This window comes from Pavona decussata, unplaced genomic scaffold (assembly GCF_977016875.1).
Source record: "Pavona decussata unplaced genomic scaffold, jaPavDecu1.1 SCAFFOLD_315, whole genome shotgun sequence".
Classification (NCBI taxonomy): domain Eukaryota; kingdom Metazoa; phylum Cnidaria; class Anthozoa; order Scleractinia; family Agariciidae; genus Pavona; species Pavona decussata.
The window spans coordinates 851,613-879,494 of NW_028145706.1; the positions used below are offsets into that span (position 1 = coordinate 851,613).

The 27,882-nt window shown below is 36.7% G+C and overlaps 4 protein-coding genes across 6 annotated transcripts in view; 1 reads left to right on the forward strand and 3 right to left on the reverse strand.

Annotated features, from left to right (window-relative positions):
* LOC146454102 (uncharacterized) overlaps positions 1-27,882 on the forward strand; it is a 392,508-nt gene that overhangs the window by 212,507 nt on the left and 152,119 nt on the right. The window lies entirely within an intron of this gene.
* LOC146454111 (uncharacterized) overlaps positions 1-27,882 on the reverse strand; it is a 143,928-nt gene that overhangs the window by 13,246 nt on the left and 102,800 nt on the right. The window lies entirely within an intron of this gene.
* LOC146454112 (uncharacterized) overlaps positions 1-27,882 on the reverse strand; it is an 80,825-nt gene that overhangs the window by 12,602 nt on the left and 40,341 nt on the right. The window contains exons 4-16 of the mRNA XM_085095901.1: positions 26,191-26,430; positions 20,264-20,542; positions 12,887-13,162; positions 12,076-12,342; positions 10,733-11,011; positions 10,098-10,358; positions 9,447-9,510; positions 7,975-8,351; positions 7,163-7,429; positions 5,851-6,129; positions 5,216-5,476; positions 2,714-2,968; positions 505-555 (exon numbers count right to left, since the gene is read on the reverse strand). Coding sequence (XP_084952027.1) covers positions 505-555; positions 2,714-2,968; positions 5,216-5,476; positions 5,851-6,129; positions 7,163-7,429; positions 7,975-8,351; positions 9,447-9,510; positions 10,098-10,358; positions 10,733-11,011; positions 12,076-12,342; positions 12,887-13,162; positions 20,264-20,542; positions 26,191-26,430 — 3,156 coding nt within the window. The remainder of the gene's footprint in view (positions 1-504; positions 556-2,713; positions 2,969-5,215; positions 5,477-5,850; positions 6,130-7,162; positions 7,430-7,974; positions 8,352-9,446; positions 9,511-10,097; positions 10,359-10,732; positions 11,012-12,075; positions 12,343-12,886; positions 13,163-20,263; positions 20,543-26,190; positions 26,431-27,882) is intronic.
* LOC146454113 (uncharacterized) lies at positions 16,530-17,246 on the reverse strand. Its single transcript, XM_085095883.1, has one exon. The coding sequence runs from the start codon at positions 17,229-17,231 to the stop codon at positions 16,569-16,571; it is 663 nt and encodes a 220-aa protein (XP_084952009.1). The 5' UTR covers positions 17,232-17,246; the 3' UTR covers positions 16,530-16,568.

The following is a 27,882-nucleotide window of genomic DNA, read 5'->3' on the forward strand; positions in this document are numbered from 1 at the left end:
CATTTTTCAGAGATAATCAAGATTCAATTCCGAGAAAATGCCATACATTGTTATGTTTCTTAAAGCTTTTAAAATTATTGTTGCTTAATATCTCTGAAAAATGTGTGATAACCCACAATTTTATTGTTAAATTTCAATAGCCTTTGCTAAGATCTTCTTTTCTTGCGGCCATAAACTGAGAAAAAATACCTTTGCATAAGGAGGCACCATCCTTAAGTCACACTTTGGTTCCTAGTTTTCACAATTAGATACAAATGATTACAAAACTAACAAACTGTTATTATTTCTCTTCATAACGGTAAAACGCACTCTAACACTGACAGCATGGCCCAATGTCAACCTTATCCTCGACTGTGGACAAGCACATCAATGCACCTTACACTTTTTTGTGAAAGGTGCAGCACAATTTTTTATTAATTTATTCATTTATTTTTTATTTTTATGGGTAAATGAGGCCTTTTCTTAACTGGATCACGTTACAGATAATTTCTAGCAAATAGTTACCTTTTGAAGTAGGTTCCGATGGTTTGCCAGTGCTAGCTGTGGGCGGCAGTCCTACGAAAAGTGAGACAATAAAGAATAAGATACTTAGGACACTGCTTTTTTAATTTTTCTTTTTCTTTTTTTTCCTCTGATCATTGATGCTAATCTGCTACCCTTGATAAAAACGGTTAAGTTTAATAACAACGAGTTGCACAGGTTTGGGTTGCTAACCGCATCTCTTCTCAACCAAAATATCACAGCAAAAAAAATTACAGGTTTCGATTTAATTCAGCAAGAGCCCAGTTAAAAGAAAGCCAGATTTCACCAGCAAATATGTACAGGCCCGCAAATGATTCCGGCCTGCAAATGATCCTCGGACCGGAAATGATCCCCAAATTGAACTGCAAATGATCCCCGGACGGGAAATGATCCCCGATCACCTCACCATAAATATTGAATGGAATGGACTCGAATTTGGACAGTGGATTTAAATTTTATACACTTTGTTTTTTTTTCCTTAATAACACCAGTCGTTATATTAAGCTACATGCATATACATTTCAAAACTTTAAAAATTATAATGTAGCAGCTCAGTGTAACAGAACAATTTACTTTATATAAACTGGAACATACATGCCAGTTGTTCTCTCAGGGGTGTAGCCTGCGAACGTAGACGTGTTTCCGGCTGTCGAGATTTTCTCCGCCGGAATTTTTTCGACGTCCGGAAATACGTCTACGTTCGCAGGCTATCAGGTGTGTCGCCTGAGAACAAAAAGTAATTGGGTGCGTCGCCTTTGCTTCGTGAGCCGGCTAATTAACTCTGATATATTTAGTAGAAATTTCTCCAGAGGGAGATTTTGAACTCTGCCGTTCTTATCTCGGGTGTATCGCTAGTAAAGGACGAGCAATGGGATGTGTTGCCTTTGCTTTGCTGTGTTTAATACTCGCTGCACATCGACGATAACTTTTATTTACTCCAGATTTTTCGAAGGTTTTTTGACTGAACCGGAAATAATCGACTGCATGCAGTGAGTGAATGTTGATTGCTGTGAACTTTTTACAATGGGATGGGTGAGACTCGTATTGCACCGAAAATGTGATTTTAAACTATCAACAGCACTCCCGTAAACGATATGCCCCCTGTAGTGATTGAGAAAAAATATGGATGGCAAAATCGGTTGCTAAGGCTTGCGGCTTGCCATGGAGGGGGACAATGGTCTTCTGTAGGTCTATGCCGACGACAGTGTGTTTTGTAAAAAAAAAATAGAAAAAAAAAAGACTGGGAGTCCAACTAGCAGCAAAACGAAAACGAAAGACAAAATCAACATATTACACGATAACGTATTGGACGACCGAGGCTTAAACGTTATGCTTAAGACTAAGATCCGATTAAGAACAAAGGCGACGGTAGTGGGTGAGATTTGACTGCCATCTGAAGCGCATTGACCGATTCTCCTTCCTTTTTCGAAAAAAAAAAATGAAATAAAATTAAACTTGCGAAAATCTTAACTGACCCGCTCTTTATCAAATTTGGAAGAGTTTTGTACAATTCGTGCACATTTTAGGCATTGTATGTATGTTACAGTTTATAGGTAAATTGTTCTGTTGTATTGTGCTGCTATATTATAACTTTTAAAGTTGAGAAATTTGCATGCAGATAGCTTAAATATAACGAGTGGTGTTATTAAAAAAAAAAGGAATTCCCTTAAGTTTAAATCCACTGTCCAAATTTGAGTCCGTTCCATTTTATATTTATGGTAAGGCGATCGGGAATCATTTGCGGTCCAATATGGGGATCATTTCCCGTCCGGGAATCATTTGAGGTTCAATTTGGAGATCATTTCCGGTCCAGGGATCATTTGCGGGCCGGGATCATTTGCGGGCCTGTACAGCTATAAAAGACGCATACTCTTTGGGGGGTGAATAACAAGTGAGGGTGAAAGTGACCAGGGCAGACCTCCTTTATGCCAGGCATCTTGTCTGAACCCAAACGGTACGAGAAAACACAAATATCTAGCAACTAGAAGCTATATGATTACTAGAAAACAATAGCAATGTATTAGTAATAATGTCAACCAAACTATGAGTTCGAGATTTCTATCAAATAATAGCTAATGAGGGGGCAACCGAAATCAACGGACATCTAAATCCTAAATCAAACAACATCTAAATTGAACGTTAACTTTAAATTGTAAGTAACTTTACGCCCCGCGGGCAGTAAATGACTCACCGACTTTAAGGCAATCGGTGATAGTGTCTGTTCCCAAACTGTTACTTGCAGAACAGGTATAACAGCCAGTGTCATCTAACTTGGTGTGCGGAAAATTCAAGGCTTTTCCAAGGGAGAGTACAGTTCCACCAGCAGTACTTCCTTTGTACCATGTGATGTTAGGTTCAGGGTTTCCATTAACAGCGCAGTCAAAAGAGGCAGGGCTTCCACGGAACACAGTGGAATTCCGACCACTACGTGCGGCTAATGGAGGATCTGAAAAGAACCAGTACAAAAAAATATTAAATGTTAGAGCGTAGGCCTAATTACACATAAATGGGGAGTTCACCCTATGTTTGACAAATTTAGTCATAGCAGTGATTAAGTAGTAGTGTTGCAATTTCTGTTGTTGTTGTTGTTTTTTTATCCTTTTTGTTTTTTATTATTATTATTATTATTAATATTATTATTATTATTATTATTATTATTATTATTATTATTATTATTGTAAGAGAAAGGTGATATTACATTAAATCCATTTAATTATTATTATTATTATTATTATTGTTATTATTATTATTATAAATTAATAACAATAATAATAATAATAATAATAATAACAATAATAAATAGTGACAAACTTTATTAAAATCTCCTAAGAAAACCTGTTTATAAATCTTCACCTATTTACAAATAATAATATATGACAAATTATCATTCCACCATCGTATACTAAAATTTTGATGAAATGAAAATATTAAAAGATACCTAAGAAAACTAATTCACAAGCTCAAGCCATCATTCATTTTCTAAACTAAGCGGACACACGCTTGGTTAGTGTTTAAGCGGCAGTCATCAATGAAATCCTCTAGTGGAATTTTGTGGAAAAGAGTCCTGGAACCTCTTACGCATGCGTGTACCGTCCTTGAAATCTCGAAAGAAAGCAATGCTCTAATCCAAGTGATAGTACTAGATAGTCAATGCTCATAACTGAATTAAATCCATTTCTTCAAGGGAATGGAGAACTGAAGTTGAAGATTGGAAAATGATGCTTGAATTCGATCAAATATCCATGTAAGATGAAGAAAACCTTCAGCCTACAGGATAATTTTGATGGCCATCATACAAGTTTTGTAAAAAAAGATGTTGCTTACATTGTCTTTCATTTTCTGACGCTAACCTGTCTCATCTGCCTTATAATTTAAAGTAATGTGGGTAGAGGGGCCAGCTGACGCCCTTAAATGTCCATGCTTCCATTATTCTCCATTGCAGGTTGCAGGTTGCTGCTGGCACTGTTTGCAAGATGGGTTTTTAGCTGGTATTACCTAAGGCGAGCCAGTAGTAAGGGCTAAATTTAGACATTATCGTACTGTTGTCTAGTCTACTTCAAAGCCGTTATTAGGGTCATCAGGCAACGCACCTGAGGAGTATTTTTTATTCACCTCCTGGCATTGTTTTGGTTTTCGCACAAGTTTTTCTACTAATTTTTCATAAATAAAGTGACTTATTGGAGCTGTGTATTTGGCAATTTGCGATTAACTAAGAACCATTGCTCACCAGTCAGTATCAGTGATTACTGGTAGATATTTACCTTGCCACAGCACTATACAACTTGTTAAATATCAACAACTATCCAGCTCAGTTTACTTTGTTGAACGATTGATAAATAAATTATCTTGGGCTATCCATTTCCCCTGGCCTTGCTTTTTCAGGTCATACTTAATGTTGTGAGGAGTATTCCACTCTTTTAATTATATACTGTATATGTTGTACATGCCATGGATGCAATGGCCAAAACCTGATTCGCTGGACTTGTCTGGTCATTTTCCTCCGTATGCACAGTTGCATTACAGTTGCAACACGACATCAACTTACAGAATCATGAATTTAATGTAGGACTTTCTTTCTCTTTTCTTTCTGATTACTTTCTTTCTTTTATCTAAATACAGTACCATAGAAGTTTCAGTAATTTTTAAAATTGCAATATTATAGAATTAATTGCAATTATTAAAGCTAACATTATCAGTGTCACTGAAAAGTACACTGAGAGTGTCATTTAGTCCATTGCTTACATGTATTATTACTATGATCATCATCATCATCATCATCATCGTTATTATTAGGATGATGATGATAATGATGAGGATTATTATTATTATCATCATCATCATCATCATCATCATCATCATCATCATTATTATTATTATTATTATTATTATTATTATTATTATTTACTTAGAAAAGAATAGAAAAAGCATACATGTAAAACAATGGATCCCGTCAATGTTGAAATTACTACCAGAAATGTCTTTTGATAAATAACATTGTACATGTATGCTAACTGTAGATGCATAATATTTCAAAGCCGTTGATTAAGGGGGGGGGGGAAATGTTCATAAAACAGCAACAAATAATACCTGTCAAAAGAACTTATCCATTAAACCTCAATTCCAATCTACATTTTGTTAACATGCTTTTAGCAAAGCTTAAATTTTAATTTTAGAAAGGAAGAAATGACCCTACACTGCACATCAATGCTTCTCACGGACGAGTTTGTTCGTCCACAAGTGTTGTTTCCATGGCAAATGTAATCACCAGCTTCATCTCTCGTGATGCGAGTGAAGTTTAACCAAGAACCTCGCACATCAGGTGAATTACTACCAACTTTTGACCATGATACGGTTACTCCAGGAAAACCAGGTGCACTGCAGTTAAAATACAAATCACAACCTTCCTCGAGGGTCTTGTTGCCGTGTACCAGATCAACTGTTATGTTTACTGGAACTGGAAAAACAAGGTGAAGAAAATCATCAATTTATTGACAATGACAAACGTTACACATTCAACAGCTGGTCAGGGCATTATATTAACAGAATGGATATGTGTTAAAACAAAACACAAACAGCAGATTTGATTTGAAAAGAATCTGGATGTTTCTAAGAGCTCACTTGCAGATAATACGCAAAAAATAGTGAATCATTTCTTGCAAATATTTCCTTCTCTGAAGACACAAGGCAAATGTTGTTGAGCAAACAATATCTCCTTCTTTGAAGACTTAGGCTACAGTTAAGCATCAGCTTACATTGATGCCACACGAGTAACTAAGAAGAAATATAAACTTGCAAAGCCATCACAGAAACATTTGCATTGAAACCTACCTTCCACAATGAAAGTGAAATTGTTGCTTCTATCATATTCTATGGAATTCCTAGCCTCGCAACTGTAGGTTACTTCACCAGCAGTGCTCAGCGCTCTTATCCATACTCCTGGACTTGTCATATTCTGAACCGTAGGGCTTCCATTTTCAAACAGAGTATAAGTGTGTGGCGGTGGGTTGGCATCTTTAGCTGTACATGTGAAATTCACCACGACGTCTGCACACACTTTGTTGTTTGAGAGGGTGATGTTCGCAATTAAAGTAACATTTTCAGGTTTATCTACACAAAAAGAAAGCATAATAAGAAAAAAGATTTTGGGGGGGAGTCAACATTTCGCAGTTTCCCCTTCTACCCATTCTAATGTTTTTGTTGTTGTTGTTTCTCTTTCTCTACATTATAACTTATGTTCACGTGTGTTCATGTAAACAGCTGCTCTATACAACAAACTGAACAAAACTTGCTATTAATTTCAAATACAGATTATGAAAAGCTAACCTCCCTTTTCTCCTCCTCATATACTCCCCCCCCCCCCCCCCCAATATCAAAAGCAATAACTATTAAATGAAACAACGTGGTTCTAACGTACACTTACACTTATGTTCTCAAAAAAATTAAATGAATGCAAGGAAGTCAGACTAAAATTCCCCAATACAGTAGTCTATCTAAGGATTCATTGAATGTTCTTAAAACCTACATGTAGTAACGGATAGTTTTCTTAAAAAGCTACAATTGGTGCTGTGTAGACTTTTTATATAGAAAGAAAGTACAATGAGTTTTGCTATTCAAGGAAACTTACCAGTAGGTCGTTAAACCTTGAAGATTGAACATTTTGTTTCACTATTTTAGCAAAGCTTGATACATTTTAATTAGAAAGACAAGTTAGAGAAAAATGGTCGGTTAACATTCGTTTCCATGTGCCCAACTGACTTTAGTCTTTCACTTAGAACTGTATAAAATAAAACTTATTTCAAACTTCAATCTAAGTGATTAAAAAAAGGGAAAATATCAGAATAGTGTGCGCCTCGAATCCTTCATTTCTGCTATCCTTACACTACACTGACGACTGAAGGTTAGCTGCTTAGGGTTACATGGACAGCACAAACAATGAAAGCTAACATTGTGCTTAAACCTAACACGCTGTTGGGTTCCTTGCTTAAATGGCACTTTATTTACTTAGTTCTCTGCCTACTAAATGGATTTCTGTTGTCCTGAACGGCAGTGATAATAAGCAACACCACGTTATGTAAATCTCACAAGGTGTCCAAAGTCAGTTTGAGATATGGAAACGTGTGTTAACTAGAATAGTCCTTACACTGCACATCAATTATTTTTACTTCAGAGTGTCTTTTTCCACACGTGTTGTTTGCATGGCACCTGTACTTCCCAGCCTTGTCTCTTTTGATGTCAATGAAGTTTAACCAGCGACTGTTCTGAACAGGTTCATCAATAGGTTCTCCATCTTTTGACCAGGTAATGGTTGGTTTAGGAAACCCAGATATATTACAGAACAAAGACACATTACCACCTTCATGGACCGTCCCATTGCCATTTGTCAGGTAGACAGATATTTGAGATAGAACTGGAAAACAAGGCCGAGACAATGACTATTTTATTTGCAATGACTGACGGTAAATAGCTATATTATTGTAATTAATGCATCTTAATTGATGGGCCAATAACGATTTTGGCTATACATGTATTAATGTGAAATAAAGCATGACAAATTAATTTCATTTGTAAAGGAAGTAGAAGGCAAATTACTTTGCTTGTTTCTCTTTACAGAGCCACACATTGGTATTTTTTTCATTATGTTTCATTATGTTACTATTGCATTGTTTTCTGAGTTACACTGATTCCAACATAACGGATAAGTGATAGTTATTTCTACACCATATTTCATCTGTATGTCAAAATATAGATAGAGGAGCGGCGGCTTTTTCGACGTCAAAATTAAAATCCAGCACAATCAATTTACACAATATTTTAGATTAAGTGGTGTAAATCTTGAATGTGGGGAATCAAGTTCAATTACGGGGGATGTAAGTGTCGTCTGATTAGTGCACACTAACCAAACAATAAGGTGCCTGTTTATGTCTTTCAATTTTGACTTTTTACCAAACTCACCTTTAAAAGTGACAGTAACATTGTTTGAACTTCGCACATTTTTCACAGGATGTATTGCCAGGCAGCTATAATCATATTCTCCTTTTTCTGGTGGTTCCTCATTCCATGTTCCACTGTCGCTTGCACTGATCAGCTCTTCATTCCGATACAGCTGATAGCTTCCCACTGCTGGATTAGCTTTTTCAGACGCCACACAAGTAAAATTCACCCACAACGAATCAGAACAGTCTTTATTTTCAGTTGTATTAGCCAGCAAAGTGACATTAGCGGGGTTATCTGAAGAAAAGAACGACCATAATTTATTAAACAGATTATCCCTCAGTTGACCAGTTTTTATTTTTCTTCTTTTAATAAAACTAAATAAATTCACAATGCAACTGTATTAATATAGCCTAAAAGATGGGTTACTTACAGCTCTCACGCTACATCATCAGTTAAAAGTTTACATTTTCTCCAACAATGTAAAAAGAGCATACAACAATCTAGTTATTTCAGCAACCAAAGCATGCAGTTATAGTTAGTCATTAGCGTTTCCAAGCATTAATCAAATTAAGCCCGAGCAAACTAATGAGCCCTTGTATTGAAAACGTTTTTCAGGGAGAACAATAAAAATTACACATAAAATGTGTTGTTGCAAGATAATGATGCTTGAATTCGATCAAATATCCATGTAAGATGAAGAAAACCTTCAGCCTACAGGATAATTTTGATGGCCATCATACAAGTTTTGTAAAAAAAGATGTTGCTTACATTGTCTTTCATTTTCTGATGCTAACCTGTCTCATCTGCCTTATAATCAAAAGTAACGTGGGTAGAGGGGCCAGCTGACGCCCTTAAATGTCCATGCTTCCATTATTCTCCATTGCAGGTTGCAGGTTGCTGCTGGCACTGTTTGCAAGATGGGTTTTCAGCTGGTATTACCTAAGGCGAGCCAGTAGTAAGGGCTAAATTTAGACATTATCGTACTGTTGTCTAGTCTACTTCAAAGCCGTTATTAGGGTCATCAGGCAACGCTCCTGAGGAGTGTTTGTTATTCACCTCCTGGCATTGTTCTGGTTTTCGCACAAGTTTTTCTACTAATTTTTCATAAATAAAGTGACTTATTGGAGCTGTGTATTTGGCAATTTGCGATTAACTAAGAACCATTGCTCACCAGTCAGTATCTGTGATTACTGGTAGATATTTACCTTGCCACAGCACTATACAACTTGTTAAATATCAACAACTATCCAGCTCAGTTTACTTTGGTGAACGATTGATAAATAAATTATCTTGGGCTATCCATTTCCCCTGGCCTTGCTTTTTTCAGGTCATACTTAATGTTGTGAGGAGTATTCCACTCTTTTAATTATATACTGTATATGTTGTACATGCCATGGATGCAATGGCCAAAACCTGATTCGCTGGACTTGTCTGGTCATTTTCCTCCATATGCACAGTTGCATTACAGTTGCAACACGACATCAACTTACAGAATCATGAATTTAATGTAGGACTTTCTTTCTCTTTTCTTTCTGATTACTTTCTTTCTTTTATCTAAATACAGTACCATAGAAGTTTCAGTAATTTTTAAAATTGTAGTATTGTAGAATTAATTGCAATTATTGAAGCTAACATTATCAGTGTCACTGAAAAGTACACTGAGAGTGTCATTTAGTCCATTGCTTACATGTATTATTACTATGATCATCATCATCATCATCATCATCGTTATTATTAGGATGATGATGAGGATTATTATTATTATTATTATTATTATTATCATCATCATCATCATCATCATCATTATCCTTATTATTATTATTATTATTATTATTATTATTATTATTATTATTTACTCAGAAAAGAATAGAAAAAGCATACATGTAAAACAATGGATGCCATCAATGTTGAAATTACTACTAGAAATGTCTTTTGATAAATAACATTGAACATGTATGCTAACTGTAGATGCATAATATTTCAAAGCCGTTGATTAAGGGGGGAAAAATGTTCATAAAACAGCAACAAATAATACCTGTCAAAAGAACTTATCCATTAAACCTCAATTCCAATCTACATTTTGTTAACATGCTTTTAGCAAAGCTTAAATTTTAATTTTAGAAAGGAAGAAATGACCCTACACTGCACATCAATGCTTCTCACGGACGAGTTTGTTCGTCCACAAGTGTTGTTTCCATGGCAAATGTAATCACCAGCTTCATCTCTCGTGATGCGAGTGAAGTTTAACCAAGAACCTCGCACATCAGGTGAATTACCACCAACTTTTGACCATGATACGGTTACTCCAGGAAAACCAGGTGCACTGCAGTTAAAATACAAATCACCACCCTCCTCGAGGGTCTTGTTACCGTGTACCTGATCAACTGTTATGTTTACTGGAACTGGAAAAACAAGGTGAAGAAAATAATCAATTTATCGACAATGACAAACGATACACATTCAGCAGCTGGTCAGGGCATTATATTAACAAAATGGATATGTGTTAAAACAAAACACAAACAGCAGATTTGATTTGAAAAGAATCTGGATGTTTCTAAGAGCTCACTTGCAGATAATACGCAAAAAATAGTGAATCATTTCTAGCAAATATTTCCTTCTCTGAAGACACAAGGCAAATGTTGTTGAGCAAACAATATCTCCTTCTTTGAAGACTTAGGCTACAGTTAAGCATCAGCTTACATTGATGCCACACGAGTAACTAAGAAGAAATATAAACTTGCAAAGCCATCACAGAAACATTTGCATTGAAACCTACCTTCCACAATGAAAGTGAAATTGCTGCTTCTATCATATTCTATGGAATTCCTAGCCTCGCAACTGTAGGTTACTTCACCAGCAGTGCTCAGCGCTCTTATCCATACTCCTGGACTTGGCATATTCTGAACCGTAGGGCTTCCATTTTCAAACAGAGTATAAGTGTGTGGCGGTGGGTTGGCATCTTTAGCTGTACATGTGAAATTCACCACGACGTCTGCACACACTTTGTTCTTTGAGAGGGTGATGTTCACAATTAAAGTAACATTTTCAGGTTTATCTACACAAAAAGAAAGCACAATAAGGAAAAAGTTTTTTGGGGGAGTCGACATTTCGCAGTTTCCCCTTCTACCCATTCTAATGTTGTTGTTGTTGTTGTTGTTTCTCTTTCTCTACATTATAACTTATGTTCACGTGTGTTCATGTAAACAGCTGCTCTATACAACAAACTGAACAAAACTTGCTATTAATTTCAAATACAGATTATGAAAAGCTAACCTCTAAAACGCCGGTCTCCCTTTTCTCCTCCTCATATACTCCCCCCCCCCCCCCCCCCCCTAATATCAAAAGCAATAACTATTAAATGAAACAACCTCGTTGTAATGTACACTTACCCTTATGTTCTCAAAAACATTAAATGAATGCAAGGAAGTCAGACTAAAATTCCCCAATACAGTAGTCTATCTAAGGATTCATTGAATGTTCTTAAAACCTACATGTAGTAACAGATAGTTTTCTTAAAAGCTACAATTGGTGCTGTGTAGACTTTTTATATAGAAAGAAAGTACAATGAGGTCTGCTATTCAAGGAAACTTACCAGTAGGTCGTTAAACCTTGAAGATTGAACATTTTGTTTCACTATTTTAGCAAAGCTTGATACATTTTAATTAGAAAGACAAGTTAGAGAAAAATGGTCGGTTAACATTCGTTTCCATGTGCCCAACTGACTTTAGTCTTTCACTTAGAACTGTATAAAATAAAACTTATTTCAAACTTCAATCTAAGTGATTAAAAAAAGGGAAAATATCAGAATAGTGTGCGCCTCGAATCTGAGACCTTTCCTTCATTTCTGCTATCCTTACACTACACTGACGACTGAAGGTTAGCTGTTTAGGGTTACATGGACAGCACAAACAATGAAAGCTAACATTGTGCTTAAACCTAACACGCTGTTGGGTTCCTTGCTTAAATGGCACTTTATTTACTTAGTTCTCTGCCTACTAAATGGATTTCTGTTGTCCTGAACGGCAGTGATAATAAGCAACACCACGTTATGTAAATCTCACAAGGTGTCCAAAGTCAGTTTGAGATATGGAAACGTGTGTTAACTAGAATAGTCCTTACACTGCACATCAATTATTTTTACTTCAGAGTGTCTTTTTCCACACGTGTTGTTTGCATGGCACCTGTACTTCCCAGCCTTGTCTCTTTTGATGTCAATGAAGTTTAACCAGCGACTGTTCTGAACAGGTTCATCAATAGGTTCTCCATCTTTTGACCAGGTAATGGTTGGTTTAGGAAACCCAGATATATTACAGAACAAAGACACATTACCACCTTCATGGACCGTCCCATTGCCATTTGTCAGGTAGACAGATATTTGAGATAGAACTGGAAAACAAGGCCGAGACAATGACTATTTTATTTGCAATGACTGACGGTAAATAGCTATATTATTGTAATTAATGCATCTTAATTGATGGGCCAATAACGATTTTGGCTATACATGTATTAATGTGAAATAAAGCATGACAAATTAATTTCATTTGAAAAGGAAATAGAAGGCAAATTCCTTTGCTTGTTTCTCTTTACAGAGCCACACATTGGTATTTTTTCATTATGTTTCATTATGTTACTATTGCATTGTTTTCTGAGTTACACTGATTCCAACATAACTGATAAGTGATAGTTATTTCTACACCATATTTCATCTGTATGTTAAAATATAGATAGAGGAGCGGCGGCTTTTTCGACGTCAAAATTAAAATCCAGCACAATCAATTTACACAATATTTTAGATTAAGGGGTGTAAATCTTGAATGTGGGGAATCAAGTTCAATTACGGGGGATGTAAGTGTCGTCTGATTAGTGCACACTAACCAAACAATAAGGTGCCTGTTTATGTCTTTCAATTTTGACTTTTTACCAAACTCACCTTTAAAAGTGACAGTAACATTGTTTGAACTTCGCACATTTTTCACAGGATGTATTGCCAGGCAGCTGTAATCATATTCTCCTTTTTCTGGTGGTTCCTCATTCCATGTTCCACTGTCGCTTGCACTGATCAGCTCTTCATTCCGATACAGCTGATAGCTTCCCACTGCTGGATTAGCTTTTTCAGACGCCACACAAGTAAAATTCACCCACAACGAATCAGAACAGTCTTTATTTTCATTTGTATTAGCTAGCAAAGTGACATTAGCAGGGTTATCTGAAGAAAAGAACGACCATAATTTATTAAACAGATTATCCCTCAGTTGACCAGTTTTTATTTTTCTTCTTTTAATAAAACTAAATAAATTCACAATGCAACTGTATTAATATAGCCTAAAAGATGGGTTAATTACAGCTCTTACGCTACATCATCAGTTAAAAGTTTACATTTTCTCCAACAATGTAAAAAGAGCATACAACAATCTAGTTATTTCAGCAACCAAAGCATGTAGTTATAGTTAGTCATTAGCGTTTGCAAGCATTAATCAAATTAAGCCCGAGCAAACTAATGAGCTCTTGTAATGAAAAAGTTTTTCAGGGAGAACAATAAAAATTACACTTAAAATGTGTTGTTGCAAGATAAAGCAATATCTGGTCGAATTAGCTTTATAATCTTTTTAACTGAAGTAGCTTTTTGACTTTAAATTCATCATTAAGTAACATGGATTGCATAAAAGAGAACGAAATGCACTGTACAGGTGCCGCCTCGATCTAAAAATAGATAGTGCACCGGCAGATGGTTGATATAATGTGAAACCAACTATTTCACGTAATTTGTATCATGTTTTGCATGGTTTACTTTTAAATTAAAAAATGCATTACATAGCTACAATCTATTTAAACCAGTGCAGATTGAACAAACTATAAAACCAGACCTTTATGACTATGAAAGCCAAACACGATGGAAGTTTGATTCCATATTTTAGGAAGAACCACTAACCAGAAGCAGACTGAGAATTAGTACCTCTCAAATTTCAAAGTAAAACAAGAAATCCACATCGGACTACACGTAGGAGGAATGGAACCTACTTTTTGAATGGGTTTATATTCGATTTTTGGCTGCATGTTGTATACGAACTCCATGGCATGGCCTTTCTTTCTTGGCATTCAGTACATGTATGTTGATTCATTTACTTATCAGTTGCACAGGTGTTGCATGCCTTAGATGTCCCACTTAGATGAAACACTACCACAATGGCTGCAACGGCCTTTCTACGTGAAATGTAATATGTGTAACTACAATTTAAGCTAGTAACATAGCTTGTCAAAGAATTATTATTATTATTATTATTATTATTATTATTATTATTATTATTATTATTATTATTATTATTATTATTAAAGTGTCAAATGCACCCAGCGCAATCTGCACCAATTGGGGACACTAAAGCTAAATTAAGATACATGAATACACAAGATAAAAGGAATAGATGTTGGCATAAATGATGTCATAATTTTGATACATGTATGCGCTGCATATTTAAATGTAGGACTTTCTGCAATTAAACATTGAATGCTTGAATGTGCTCTAAGTAAAAAAAAGTGGTAATCTCTTTCAAGCTGGGTCCTTGTCAAAAATAGCTTATACACGCGAGTTGTTTGAAAACAAGCTAACAACTAAAGGTTTCAATGAAACTTTGCAAACTGAAACTCCTGATCGTGCCAGGACCAGGAGAATACAAGTTCCACTCTTTGCCTCTTTGCCCACGATATCGATATCGCCAAGACAACATTTTGAGAAATATCATTGTTTGTTAGGTTTTCTCTGGAATTAAGACTGTCTCCAGTTTTCGGTATTTTTCTATCCAGTACTTTTTGGGCGTTGACAGTCGGCAAGATTCGCTTGACTCTTGGGACGACATTTGTGACCTCGAACTTTTGGTCAATCGGCTTTTATAGTGTGCTCACAATAAAGTTAAATCCTTCACTAATTTTTCTGATTTTTATGGCACACGGTAGACATACTCGATCAGGGAAACTAGAATTTATTTCAGCAAGGATTCCCGTCTTTCGAAGTGTATCTGATAACATTGTACCTTTCACGTGTTTGTTCACGTTTGCTATCTTTTCCGGTTTTGCAATGATTGGCCAAATTCTGACCGCTTTGAAAGCAGCAAGCCACGATGAGTATTGGGGACGGCAATCAAATTCCCGAGATATCATTGCAAGCTCTCGCTCCGTCTCCCCTCCCTGCCCTTCCTCTTCCCCAAGAGCTTGCTCGGGGCAAGGATTACCCTATAGAGTATAGCCCTTGTTAGACACAACAAGACACTAGAAACCAAAATTATCCTGCTGGGCAGTAAACATGCGACAATGGCATGACCAGAAAGAAACATTTAGAGTAGCATCACAATGAATACAAAGTTTTTTCCATTTTAAGCCGGGGAAAAACCTTAACAACAAGACAGTTGTTAATGATTGCTTTTTGACCAACATTTAACCATCACTATAGACAAGAATATTACCAAACCCAGTATATAGGGCTTTTTGCGCCATCTGAATACTAAGTACTAAACTAAAATATTATTAACATCTGAGATAGTATTAATTTTGTTATTCACCTCTTGACACTGTTCTGGTTTTCGCAAACGTTTTTCTACTAGTTTTCCAGAAATAAAGAGAGGATATTACATGACCGCACGGAGATACGAAATTTCTCTTCGAGTGCTGAAAAATATTTCACGAGTGAGCGCAGCGAACGAGTGAAATATTTTTCAACACGAGAAGGGAAATTTCGTATCTCCAAGAGGCCATGTAATGTTCTGTTTATTATATAAATCATCTGGTATTTCATTGGTGTTTATATAATAAAGTGACTGATTGAAGCTGGCTATTCGGCAAGTTTTCCATTAACTAAGAACTACTGTTCTCAAACTCATTAATAATTCATGCAGTCAAAAGCCAATAAATGACCTCCATTTCGGTCAGGTGGATGAATCTTGATACCCCAATGAAACACCAGATGAAACACCACCAGGTTTTCATCTGAGATGAAACATGTTTTTCATCTGAGATCAAACATTTGCATTTTAATGAGATTAATTTCTTATTGTTTCATTTGAGAAGACATGTCAAAAACTCGGGCTTCGTGCTTTATCACGGGTTCCAAATACCTCGAAACAGATGAAAGCACTCGGCCTGCGGCCTCGTGCTTTCATCTGTTTCTCAGTATTTGGAACCCGTGATAAAGCACTCGCCCTCGTTTTTGACATATTACTTCACCAGTTGGGCTATCTATCTCCCCTGAATTTGCTTTTTCAGGTCATACTTTAAGTTCCAAAGAGTATTCAACACTGTATGTTGTATATGCTGTGGATGCAATGACCAAAACCTGATTCACTGCACTTGCCTAGTCATTTTGCGTTTCAGTTGCAACATAACACCAACTTCGAAAATCATGAAATTAATGAAGGACTTTATATAGTCATTTTCCTCCATATGTACAGTTGCGTTATTAGTATTATCATCACCATCATCATCATCATCATCATCATCATCATTATTATTATTATTATTAATATTATTATTATTAACGATAAAAACCGACGTTTCGGTGTCTTCATGACACCATTGTCAAGGAGAAATAAAAAATTACAGAGTCTGCGGCAAGGTGTAACAATAAATTAGCATATAGTGTTTAAGGCTAAATAAGTAAATACTTTTGCGCGAATAGAGTCGTTTTGCACGCTCAGAGTGGGTTTTAGGTCTCTGATGAAAAGCATTTCGTTAACCAAACAATCGAACTTATTTCCACACTTTTTCAGAATGCTAAAACGCCTCAGTAGGTGTTTCGGGACTTCGCCATGCTGTTCGTGGTAGTGTTTATACACTGAAGAAGCTTTTTGTATATGTCCATCCACACGTGTGTGTAAGTGTCCGCGCCTATAGCCCACATAACCCGCATCACACAGTTCACATTGAAAATGATAAACGACGCGTTGTTGATTGACGATCTGTGGCTTGGATTCATGTACTTTTAGATCTTGCTCAATTTTGCGGCTAACGAACACTGGCTGCACCTTTATGCTGAGATCCTTAAGTTCTTTTTTAACATAATTTGCCGATTCCTGGTCTTTAAACGGTATGACTACACGAACAATTGCTCTTGGTTCTTTCGGCGTCTGTGGGGGCTGCCGGTCAACTATTCGTGAGTGTAGGAAGGTGTTAATGGTCGAATTTATCAAGCGTTCAGGGTATTTAAGGTGTGCGAAAACGTTCTTTAGGCGAGCACACTCTTCAGAGAAATAGGCCCAGGAGGAAGATAATCGGTGTGCGCGATCAAGCATTGTTGTCAGTAAGCTCTGTTTGGCTGTGATAGTGTAATAATAGACCTGTGTATGTTGGTTTCACATAAACCTTGGTTTCAATCTGCGGTGCATGGTTGAGTAGCTCGGTGCCAAGGAAAGGTAGCTTGCCGTTCTTTTCCACCTCCATGGTGAATTTGACCGAAGTGTGGGCACTGTTGAGGGTATGCAGGAAAGTAGTTGCTGTTGCCAAATCAGGCATTACAGTGAGCTTATCATCGACATATCAACGGTAGAAGGATGGACAACTCCTTGACAATGGCGTCATGAAGACACCGAAACGTAGGATTTTATCGTTAATATTTGCATGTCTCTCTATTACCAAATCTTTATTGATAAGATTATTATTATTACTATTACTATTATTATTACTATTATTATTATTATTATTATTATTATTATTATTATTATTATTATTTACTTCCTTTTGCTCTGTGAATAGATTTGCCTACATGTACAATGTCAAATAAAAGTCGCAGACCCTTACCTTAATGACCAACAGCCCCCCCACCTTACTAATTTAACTTTTAAACTAGATTTTTTTCTTTCTAAAGAAACAAAACAAATGCGAAAACAACACAGATAACCTAAAAATGGTTTATATGGGCCAACAAAGCACTTAATTTTTCACATCGTATAACACCTTGACTGAAAACCCATTGTGAGCCATTTAACCCAATGCATTTAAAGAGCTTTCCATAACAAAATTTTCAATTTCATCGAACAAATATTTTATTTTTTAACAAATCCACAAATCTAATTAGGTCCGCTGAACTATGGAACTCTTTGCCATCAGAGATTGTAAATCAACCACAAATTTGTTAACTATGTTTAAAACTAATGTTGTCCAATTTTATCTGTCCAAACGAGAAACCTACAGTCCTCCACTTCGTTAATTGTTTTTAATTGTCTATTGTGTACTTGTGTAAGGGCCGGGTCGCACTAGAGCCAATTTTGTTTATTTAAAGGACCCTAGTCGGCCTCCGCCATTTTCGATGCCATCGAAATTATTGATATTGCATGGTGGGCGAAATCTTATTGCTTAACTGTAAGTTGTGTTCCTGAAAGTATGTTTCATATCTTTAGTAGTTTCACAGTGATTCCGTTCATTTCGACATGCTCCGAATAAAACATATATAATAGCCTCACTCTCGCATATAAACAAAAACAAAGGTGAGACTGACTAGGGGCCTTTAAGTGATACTCTGTCAACACGTACTGCAAAATAAGTGCGACCTCACGTTTCCAAAACTTGCCAATTTTTCGCGGATTGCCAAAATTTCGCCAATCTTCAAAGACGCCGAAGTGCTGCCTCGGAGGCGTCCAAATTTTGGCAAAGCGGCCAAGTTTGTTTGTACAGCAATTAAGCTGTCATTCACTGTAGCGAGGCGAGTGCTAGCAGCACTCCTGACCCAGTAGAGCGGAGCAAGAAAGGCAAAAAAAAGGGAAGTACGACACCTGGGCCCAAGCTGAGCAACGACTGCTTGTTCAGTTGTGGGACGAAAACCACGAGTGTCTAGAGAGCAGAGAGTCACGAACGGCGTGGATTAAAATCTGCGACGATTTAAACGCTTGCATGAAATCAAGTGTACGAAGAAAATCAAGTATTTAATAGAACGTTACAAAGAAGCAAAAGAATGGAACAGGAAGCAGACTGGAGGGCCGAAGAAGAAAAGCATGTTTAACGACGAAATTGATGCAGTCCTGGGTTGCCGAGACATTATCACGTTAACTAATGTGTCCATTCTCTTGCGCAAAAATGTTTTGTTTCTCCTGATGTAAGGAGAAGAAGGGTCATATTCCCCAGCGGGTTATGACTGATAATGCTGTCAATCAAAGACATTTTGGAACTGCAAATTTTCGTAGTGCGACCAAGACTAAAAATTGGAAGTTCAAAAATGGCGCGAAAAATTAGAAGATTCAAAAATTCGCTTAGTGTGACCCGGCCCCAATAATAATGCGTATTGTTTAATACCTAGGTCTAAAATAACCACCCTTGAGCAAGAAAAACCCTTGAACAAAAGGCAAAAAAGTGCCAACTGTAATAACTCCATGTAGCCTAACGATGAAAATGAATTTAAGTCATACAACAAAAATGATTCTGACACCTAAATGAAGTTTTCCAAGTTCCTATTTCGTGCATCTACATGTACTCTTTAAGTTTAACATAAGAACATATTGGGGGAAGGGGGTGGGGGTGGGAGAGTAACTTGGGCGGGGGTAACAATAATAATAATAATAATAATAATAATAATAATAATAGTAATAATAATAAAATTAATAATAATAATAATAATAATAATAATTATAATTTTATACCCTTTAAAAGGTTTCTCAGATTCGATCAGATGAGGTTCAATTTTTATTTCAAACAATAAAACAATAACTTTAGGTAATAATTACAGCTATAGTTTCCCAAACCAAGACTTTCATACCTAATTTACATGGACAGTGATAATTAAGAGGGACTTCTAACAATTATTGCATATGTGACATACGAAAAATAGTTATTATCATTTATACAAATGAGATGATCATGATTCAGCTAAATCTGAAAAGAATTGTTTTAAGTATATGCAATGTCTTAGTTTGAGCTGGTTGTGTTGGTGTGTGTGTATGTGCTTTTTTTTGTTGTTATTATTATTGTTATTGCTGTTGTTTTTTGTTTGTTTTTGTTTTTTTTTAATACAATCTTATACCTGCAGAAACTTTTCAACATTGCCTGAAGATAGAGTATTGTGTGGCTGGCATTTATCGTATTTAACTTAGTAAATATGTGTGACATACAAAACCTTATTATTTTCCATTATTCAAATGCACAATAATTAAAATAGTGATACAATTGGTGTAACCGTACATGTACAAATGGTGCATGAATACACAACCTTTCCTGGTTTATTTTCCACGGAGAAAGTTAGTTTTTGTACAATTTGTTGAATTTTAATATGCACGACATGGGATGGTAATATGAAAAGAAAATTGAGGACATGCACGATAAATTGGTGAGTACTTACAGTGCACTGTCACAGTAACTGTTTCCGTGGGTCCATCATCATAATCATTGAATGGAGTGCAGCTGTAGATCACCTGTTCAATTCTTTCATTAACTGAGGTTGTATTGGTGAACGAATCTTGGCCAATTGTGGTCTTGATCAATCTATTCTGCTCTCTGCGCAACTCATACTTTGCAGGTGGGTTAGCATCTGCACTGCAGGTGAGGTTGAAGTTTGTGTTCATGACAACAGTACGGTTATTCAGATTAGATTCCAGGTTTGTGTTTCTAGGGCGATAGTCTGCAACAAAAAAGGATGGAGTCAAACTGTGTTCACACTAGTCTTAAGTTAATCTCGCAACCAGACGTTTGTCCGCGGAGAAAAACATCTGGTAAAATTTACCACGTTCCCCAATCTGATTTGACAATAAAAATGGTCTGATGCAAGTTCTATCACCATTTTTATGTGACGTCTCAAACCTTCTTTTTGTCATCATGTAGATCAAAGCTTTACGAAGATATATTTTTGCACTCCTGACTTTCCTGCATTAATTTCAATTCAACTTAGAGCGTTTATTTAAACAACAACTAGTTCTTATAAATATACAGTTGTATAGTGTTGTCTCCAGTCAAAGTATAGTGAAAATAATTGCTTATCAATCTGACACATACAATTAACTTATACATTTACGAAAGCAAATACGCATACTTGTCAACAAAACTTAGCGGTGGCTTTCTTCTCCTCCCAGAAATGTGAACACATTGATTTCTTTTCTGAATGCGGTCCACGAAATAATTTATTAGCGATGTCTACAACTGCAGAACAATAAACTGATCTTGAAAGTCCATATCTTGGGCAATTTGTACAAACCTTTTTTTGAGGGTCTGAATGGGGGGGTCAAAATGTCGGTTGTCGGTTAAAATTTCATTACTTTGTCGGTTGTCGGTTAAGATTTTTGACCTTTGTCGGTTGTCGGTAAATCTCAGTTAATAATTAAAAATACACGTTAATTATTCACATTTATTATGCAATTTGCCCAGTTTTAAGACTTTAAACTCTAGACGAAGTGTAATACTTGTAATAATTCATTATTTGTTTTCACTTAAACCTCGTTAACGCTGTTTTTTAATTTAGCAACGTGCTCATCTACCCCACTTTTGTTTGCAAATCTAGTATACCGATCAAATTCACCAAAGCTTTTATTATAGATGTGAATTTGTTTCCTGTCGACTACGGGGCATCGAAGTAAATCAAGAGAGGTAAATTCTACAAAGAATGGAACACCCACTCTAGCCCCTGGGATAACTAATTTTAATTTGTAAGCTACGGAAGTCTTTTTTCCGAGACGTCCACAAAAACTCACTACACTTATTATTCAACGGCTCTCGTGGCTTTTCTGCGAGGTTTCTTTTTTTTCTCTTTTTTTTTGCCAAAAATTTGGTTGTCATACGTATCAATCTGCACCGTTAAATGGATTTTTTAACTGTTAGTACCTCTTACATGTCGAGACGCACAAATGCGCGAACAGCCCTGCCGGATCGGGTAACACACGCTCTGTTGACAACCTCTGGATGTTCTTCAAAATCTGATTCCTCGTCATACGAATCTTGTAGAGATTTTTCTTCTCAATTTTCGCATTCAAATGGACGGTGAAAAAGAAAAAAAAAACCATTCCGCTCCACAAAACAACAAACAAAAAACGGTGGAACCAGAGTTTAACCACGTTAATATTTGAGCTTAATATTTAACTACAGAACTAAAGTGATTCATCAAACTCCGCTGCACGCGTTCCACACTTACCGTTGAGCTCACTGCTACTTTCATCCGATATTAAGTTTGGAAGTTCAAGCTGCCATTGCCCATCCGTCACAATTGCAAAATTTTCGCATTTGCCCGCAGGCGATTTCGCCAGGCGAAATAACTTTAACGAAAATACGCCAATTCCATATTGCCCGGGATAGTCAATCGATAAAAATTGATATCAGAAAATCATTCGATAAATCGATATCTATCGATAAATTGAAATTAAACGATATCGATTTTATCGGTCAATCGATAAAATTTGATACTCACACGCCGACGAAGTGTTAATGTTATCGATTTTATCGGATTCATCGATCGTTATTGAATCGATAAAAATTATCCTGTTTCTGTTGAGTCCGTTGAGGGGGCGTTTGATTGGGACTCTTTAAATGTAGATTTCAAAGGCGGCAATGAAATGATTTGATGACAAACACTGTACAAGAGACCAAAGAGACTGCATTATGATTTTCTTCCTGATTTCATTGTTCGATTAACCGGGTTCGATTACAAATGTAAATTATTTTTCCTTTTCCGGGTTCTCGGCTTCAAGATTGTCGTCTAAATTTTTCCTCTTCCTTTGTTCCGTTGGTTTTGAAACCACGTTTAACCTAAGAAATATGGGGAACAATTAAGAAGAATTTAGATTACGAGCCCGAGGGCGTCTAGATGATTTGTTTATATCTTTACTCAAAAAATCACGAAAATCTTTCCCTTTGAAGACTGGGTGAAAGAGCAACGAGCGTGCGATTGTGTTACATCAGCAAATAAATAAAACAGTGGAATAATCAACCAGGGATCTATATCGGATTTCATTCAAATACAACACACGCTGAGTAATACTAAAAGTTTGTAGAAAAGATGAAGCAATTTATATCGTTTTACGAACAGGGAAGTTGTTATAAGTGTCTCTGCGAGTTCTTTAAAATCTTTAGGTGTTGCCGTTTCGAAAATTGGAACGATAATTCTGTTTCGATAAAATCGATAGCCCTGATTAAAAAATCGATAATTATCGATTACTCACAACGAAATATTTCATCGATTTTTATCAAATTTCGAAAAAATTAATCGATTTTTATCGATTGTTATCGAATGCTATCGATTATCGATATTATCGATTGACTACCCCGGGCATATTGATGTGCCTGCTCCTTTAGTCCTAAAAACTCCGTAAGATGTTTTTTAGTTCAGATACTCCTCTATGAGCTTCTTTGTCTACTGGGACCCTGCTTCGATGACGTTCGATGGCGACTTCTTCACCTTTTCGAAAAAAACTCACGATGACTTTAGCAATCCCCAGTCCTGACCCGACCGCATGAACAAACAACGAGCAATAAAAAGACAACAGCAGGGCGTCTCGCCGGCTCGATTGTGATCCGCTGTTCTTGAAATGAGACAGCAGGGCGTCTTGTCAGCCCGATTACGAGCCGCTGTTCTAGAAATGAGCCCACGCTGCTCACCGAAAAGAAGGATCCCGTGGATTTAAAGTAATTTGAAGACGAGAAATTCTATAATTTGGCTAAATTTGGAGTTAATGTGGTTACGTCGGGTGAAGAAGGATTTTCTGAGCTAGAAATCATCAAAATGCTGTTCTTTCTGAATATACAAACATCCCTATCACGTCTGACCATGTCGGCTGTCGGTTAGAATTTATTTGTCGCTAGTCGGTAATTTTTTCCCCGTTTCGTCGGTAGTCAGTAATTTTTTACGCCCTTTGTCGCTAGTCGGTTAACCCCATTCACACCCTCTTTTTTGCAATGTACCGCAACGTCATTAAAATTAATTTTACCAGATGTTCTCCCCAAACACTGAGAAAATCTGGGTACGAGATTGCACTTACTTTTTTTTTAGTTAGCCTCAATCCGTGTCAATGTGTAAAACAACATCCCTTAGATCTGTTTGTCAACCAGGTACACATAAATGAATTGTTTGCATTGAGTATGATGAACCCAACAAATGATGATCAGAAGGAATTGGATCAAAGGTTTACTTCTCAGAGGAAAAAAACTATCAATACGTTTGATTTCTGCCACTGACTTAGACTGGCTAGAACTCGAGCCTCATAACCTATTAAAGGATCAAACCAAACCAGAGTGATTTCTCTACACGATCACGTTTTTGTTATTATTGAGGGAAGATACTGCATGGGCTGACGTAACAGAATTTTAATTAGCTGGCCTGAAATGAGAAACGTACTAAAAAGATAAATAGATGGTCGACGTTCCCTTGCTTTGAATTTGCAAAGTCTGTTGATTGCTACCTGTAGTTCAAAGAAACCCAATGCTGCTATCAACAACTGGCAACTGGCTCTTTACGATAATTATGACCAGCTAATAACAGTTTAAAAAGGAATAAAAGATTACAAAAATGGGAGACTTTCGTCAGTTTATGATTGTTTGACTCCTTGTGGAGCAAGCCTCTTCAAAGCTTTGACAATCGCCCCGACAAGGCGCCCAAGAGGGGAACAGTGGTCGAGACTACTCACATATACCTCCAAAAAGGCCCCTGTGTATGAGCTATTTATTTTATTTATTTTCACCAAAAATCTAGTCACAGTGACGTATTCCTTCAACCTCTCGTTTGTCCTCTTGTGTGCAATGTTTACTGGCAAGCGTGAATACTTCCTGTGATCAGATAAAAGTCTCGATCAATCAGTCAAAGGCCACATAGGACTGTCCCCTCAACTAGTCCCCTTGTGATGAAACTATAAGAAACCAGAAGCTGTGTAACCATATTCCTGGGACAGGACTGTAGATAGTACCCTAATGTGCGTGCTTTGTCCTTTTTTTCCATTCCCCCTCCACCTCTGATTCGGCATTACCCGGTTGACAGCAGCCTATCGAGGTGCGAAAACGTGGCAAATCTTTTGACGAAGGCCAGAAACTCAAGGTTTCTTTTGTCCTTTGTTAATTGTTTTGAATTACAGCTCTAACAAGTCACCTGAGATAAGTTTATGAGACTTTAAAAAATTTGACCATAACGTTCCTGACACGCTGTTGCATCAAAGTTTGTGAAAGTATGTTTTCTTGTGGTACTGTCCCAGAACATGGATGATAAATTGTCTTCAACTGTGACGTAAAAAAATTGAAATCATCGGCTCAATTTAAGATGTTATGCCCAGAGAATCTGTTAGTATTATTAAAATCAATCATCGCAAGGCAAGTGAACGAGATTCGAATACGTTTGTCGGTGATTTTTTAGTGCGTTGACCATTTTAGAGGAATTTTAAATGGAATAAAGGTTAGTTCGTATTTCTACTTGCAGACTGATTTATTGTTGAGGTATTGACTGGAAGCTTTTAATTGTTTTGATAATTTCAGGTGAAAAATTCTTATGGAAAACCCGCGTGGTGCGTCTTAAGCTTATTCTGTTTATAAAGTTAAGCCTCAAGCTTACGTCCACGGCAAAAACGTTTTAAATGAACGTTTTGGTGACCAGTCAAAAGTTAGTAATGCTGACAATAGCTTGGTTAATTTTTACCAAAATAAAAATATACCGAGCTGAAAATCGATATTTGAAAGCCGTACTTTAACAGTGATCAAGGTTAAAAACCTTGTAAACTTACAATGACTGAAATTTCTTTGAAGGCGTATGTGCTAGATTTAATAAATTTAAAGACCATTTTTCGCTGAATTTCTGTCGCCTACCACACTCTTTTGAAAAGGTTTGGCTCTGAGATTTTTAACATGAGAAATGGTGTACTCTTTAAGGAGAATTAAGCCAGTGATTGGAAAATAAATCCAATTTTGTGCCAGATTTTGCCAGCAAATAAGCTTTAGTACTTAAAGTCGACTGACGCGTGAATGAAACCAGTATCTTAATTAAGAAGACCTCCAGATTAGTATATGTAATAAAAGAAATGGTAAACGCCACAGCTGTGCGACCATCAAGTTATGGATGGAAGGTTTGCTAAGCACTCAAGAAGCTGGAGTTGCTCTTGGTACAACTCTTACTCTTTTTTCGTGTTAAGCAGCCTCCTGCGTGCATCCATAACTCGAAAGTTGCACGCTGCACGTTCACCATTTCTTAGTACGGGAACAAGTCCTACCGACATACAGTGCATGTATACAAACCCCAGGTTAAAAGCTTGAAAGGGGTAATTAGCACTGAATCTCTCATAGTTTAATGAAAGGATGGTTTGAACGTACTTCTAACAGTAATGAAAATATCTCCTGTGGCTGGGTTTCCAATCCCATTATCAGCAGTACATCTGTAGCTCCCTTCATCCTGTTTACCAGAGATGTTGAAAATTACAGGAACGCTTCTATTATCAGAAAGTCTTGTCCAGGTAATATTTGGTGCTGGAAATCCATCAGCTGTACAGTTGAGTGTCATTGAATCTGTGTCATTCACTGTTATGTTACCAGAAATGCTAATGCTTGGAGGATCTGTAAGTGTATTAAAGGAACAAAATGAATAAGTGATAATATAATTATGGAATAAAAAGACATTCTTGAGAACACTAATAATTATTTCTTTACATTGACGACAATTTTTTACTTTTGCACGGACTACTTGGTCAGGAATAACTGGCCTTAGCCTTTTAAACTTTTATTATTGTTGATTAAACTTGTCAATAGACAAATGACGAGACAATTTATTTATATTCATTCAGTTTACGTGACCATAACCCTTGTATAATTGGCAAGCAAGTTAATAGTTCTACTTGTTTAATAAACTATTATCTTGAAAGTAGCGTACAGGCCCGCAAATGATCCCCGGACCGAAAATGATCCCCAAATTGAACCGCAAATGATCCCCGGACGGGAAATGATCCCCATATTGGACCGCAAATGATCCCCGATCGCCTTACCATAAATATTAAATGGAATGGACTCAAATTTGGACAGTGGATTTAAATTTTGTACACTTTTTTTCCTTAATAACACCAGTCGTTATATTAAGCTATATGCATATAAATTTCTCAACTTTAAAAATTATAATGTAGCAGCTCAGCAGCTCAACAGAACAATTTACTTTATATAAACTGAAACATACATGCCAGTTGTTCTCTCAGGTGTGTAGCCTGCGAACGCAGACGTATTTAAAGCTGTCGAGATTTTCTCCGCCGGAATTCTCTCGACCGCTACCGAATACGTCTACGTTCGCAGGCTATCAGGTGTGTCGCCTGAGAACAATAAGTAATTGGGTGCGTCGCCTTTGCTTCGTGAGCCGGCTATTAAACTCTGATTTATTTTCAAATAGAAATTTCTTCAGAGGGAGATTTTGGACTCGGCCGTTTTTATCTCGGGTATATCGCCAGTAAAGGACGAGCAATCGGGTGTGTCGCCTTTGCTTTGCCGTGTTTAATACTCGCTGCACATCGACGATAACTTTATTTTACTCCGGATTTTTCAATTGTTCGAAGGTTTTTGACTGAACCGGAAATAATCGACTGCACGCAGTGAGTGAATGTTGATTGCTGTGAACTTTTTACAATGGGATGGGTGAGACTCGTATTGCACCGAGAATGTGGTTTTAAACTATCAACAGCACTCCCGTAAACAATATGCCTCCTGTAGTGATCGAGGAAAAATTTGGATGGCAAAATCGGTTGCTACCACAGGCAGCCCAAGTTCGCGTCACTAGAGATCGTGTAATAATCAATTACTAGTGGGCATGATGACCTTTGAGTCCAAGCAGCCATTGATAATTTAAACGAATTATAAGACTTTGTATGGGAAATAAAATACTGTCGATTATGAAGTTTAAAAAACGCTAAATTTAACTTTCATTCAATAAAACGAATAAAACTGCCAAGTTTGCGGCGTCACTAGAGCTGAGAGCGTGTGATAATAAATAACAAGATGCCTATACTGGCATTTACGTGTGATGCCCCT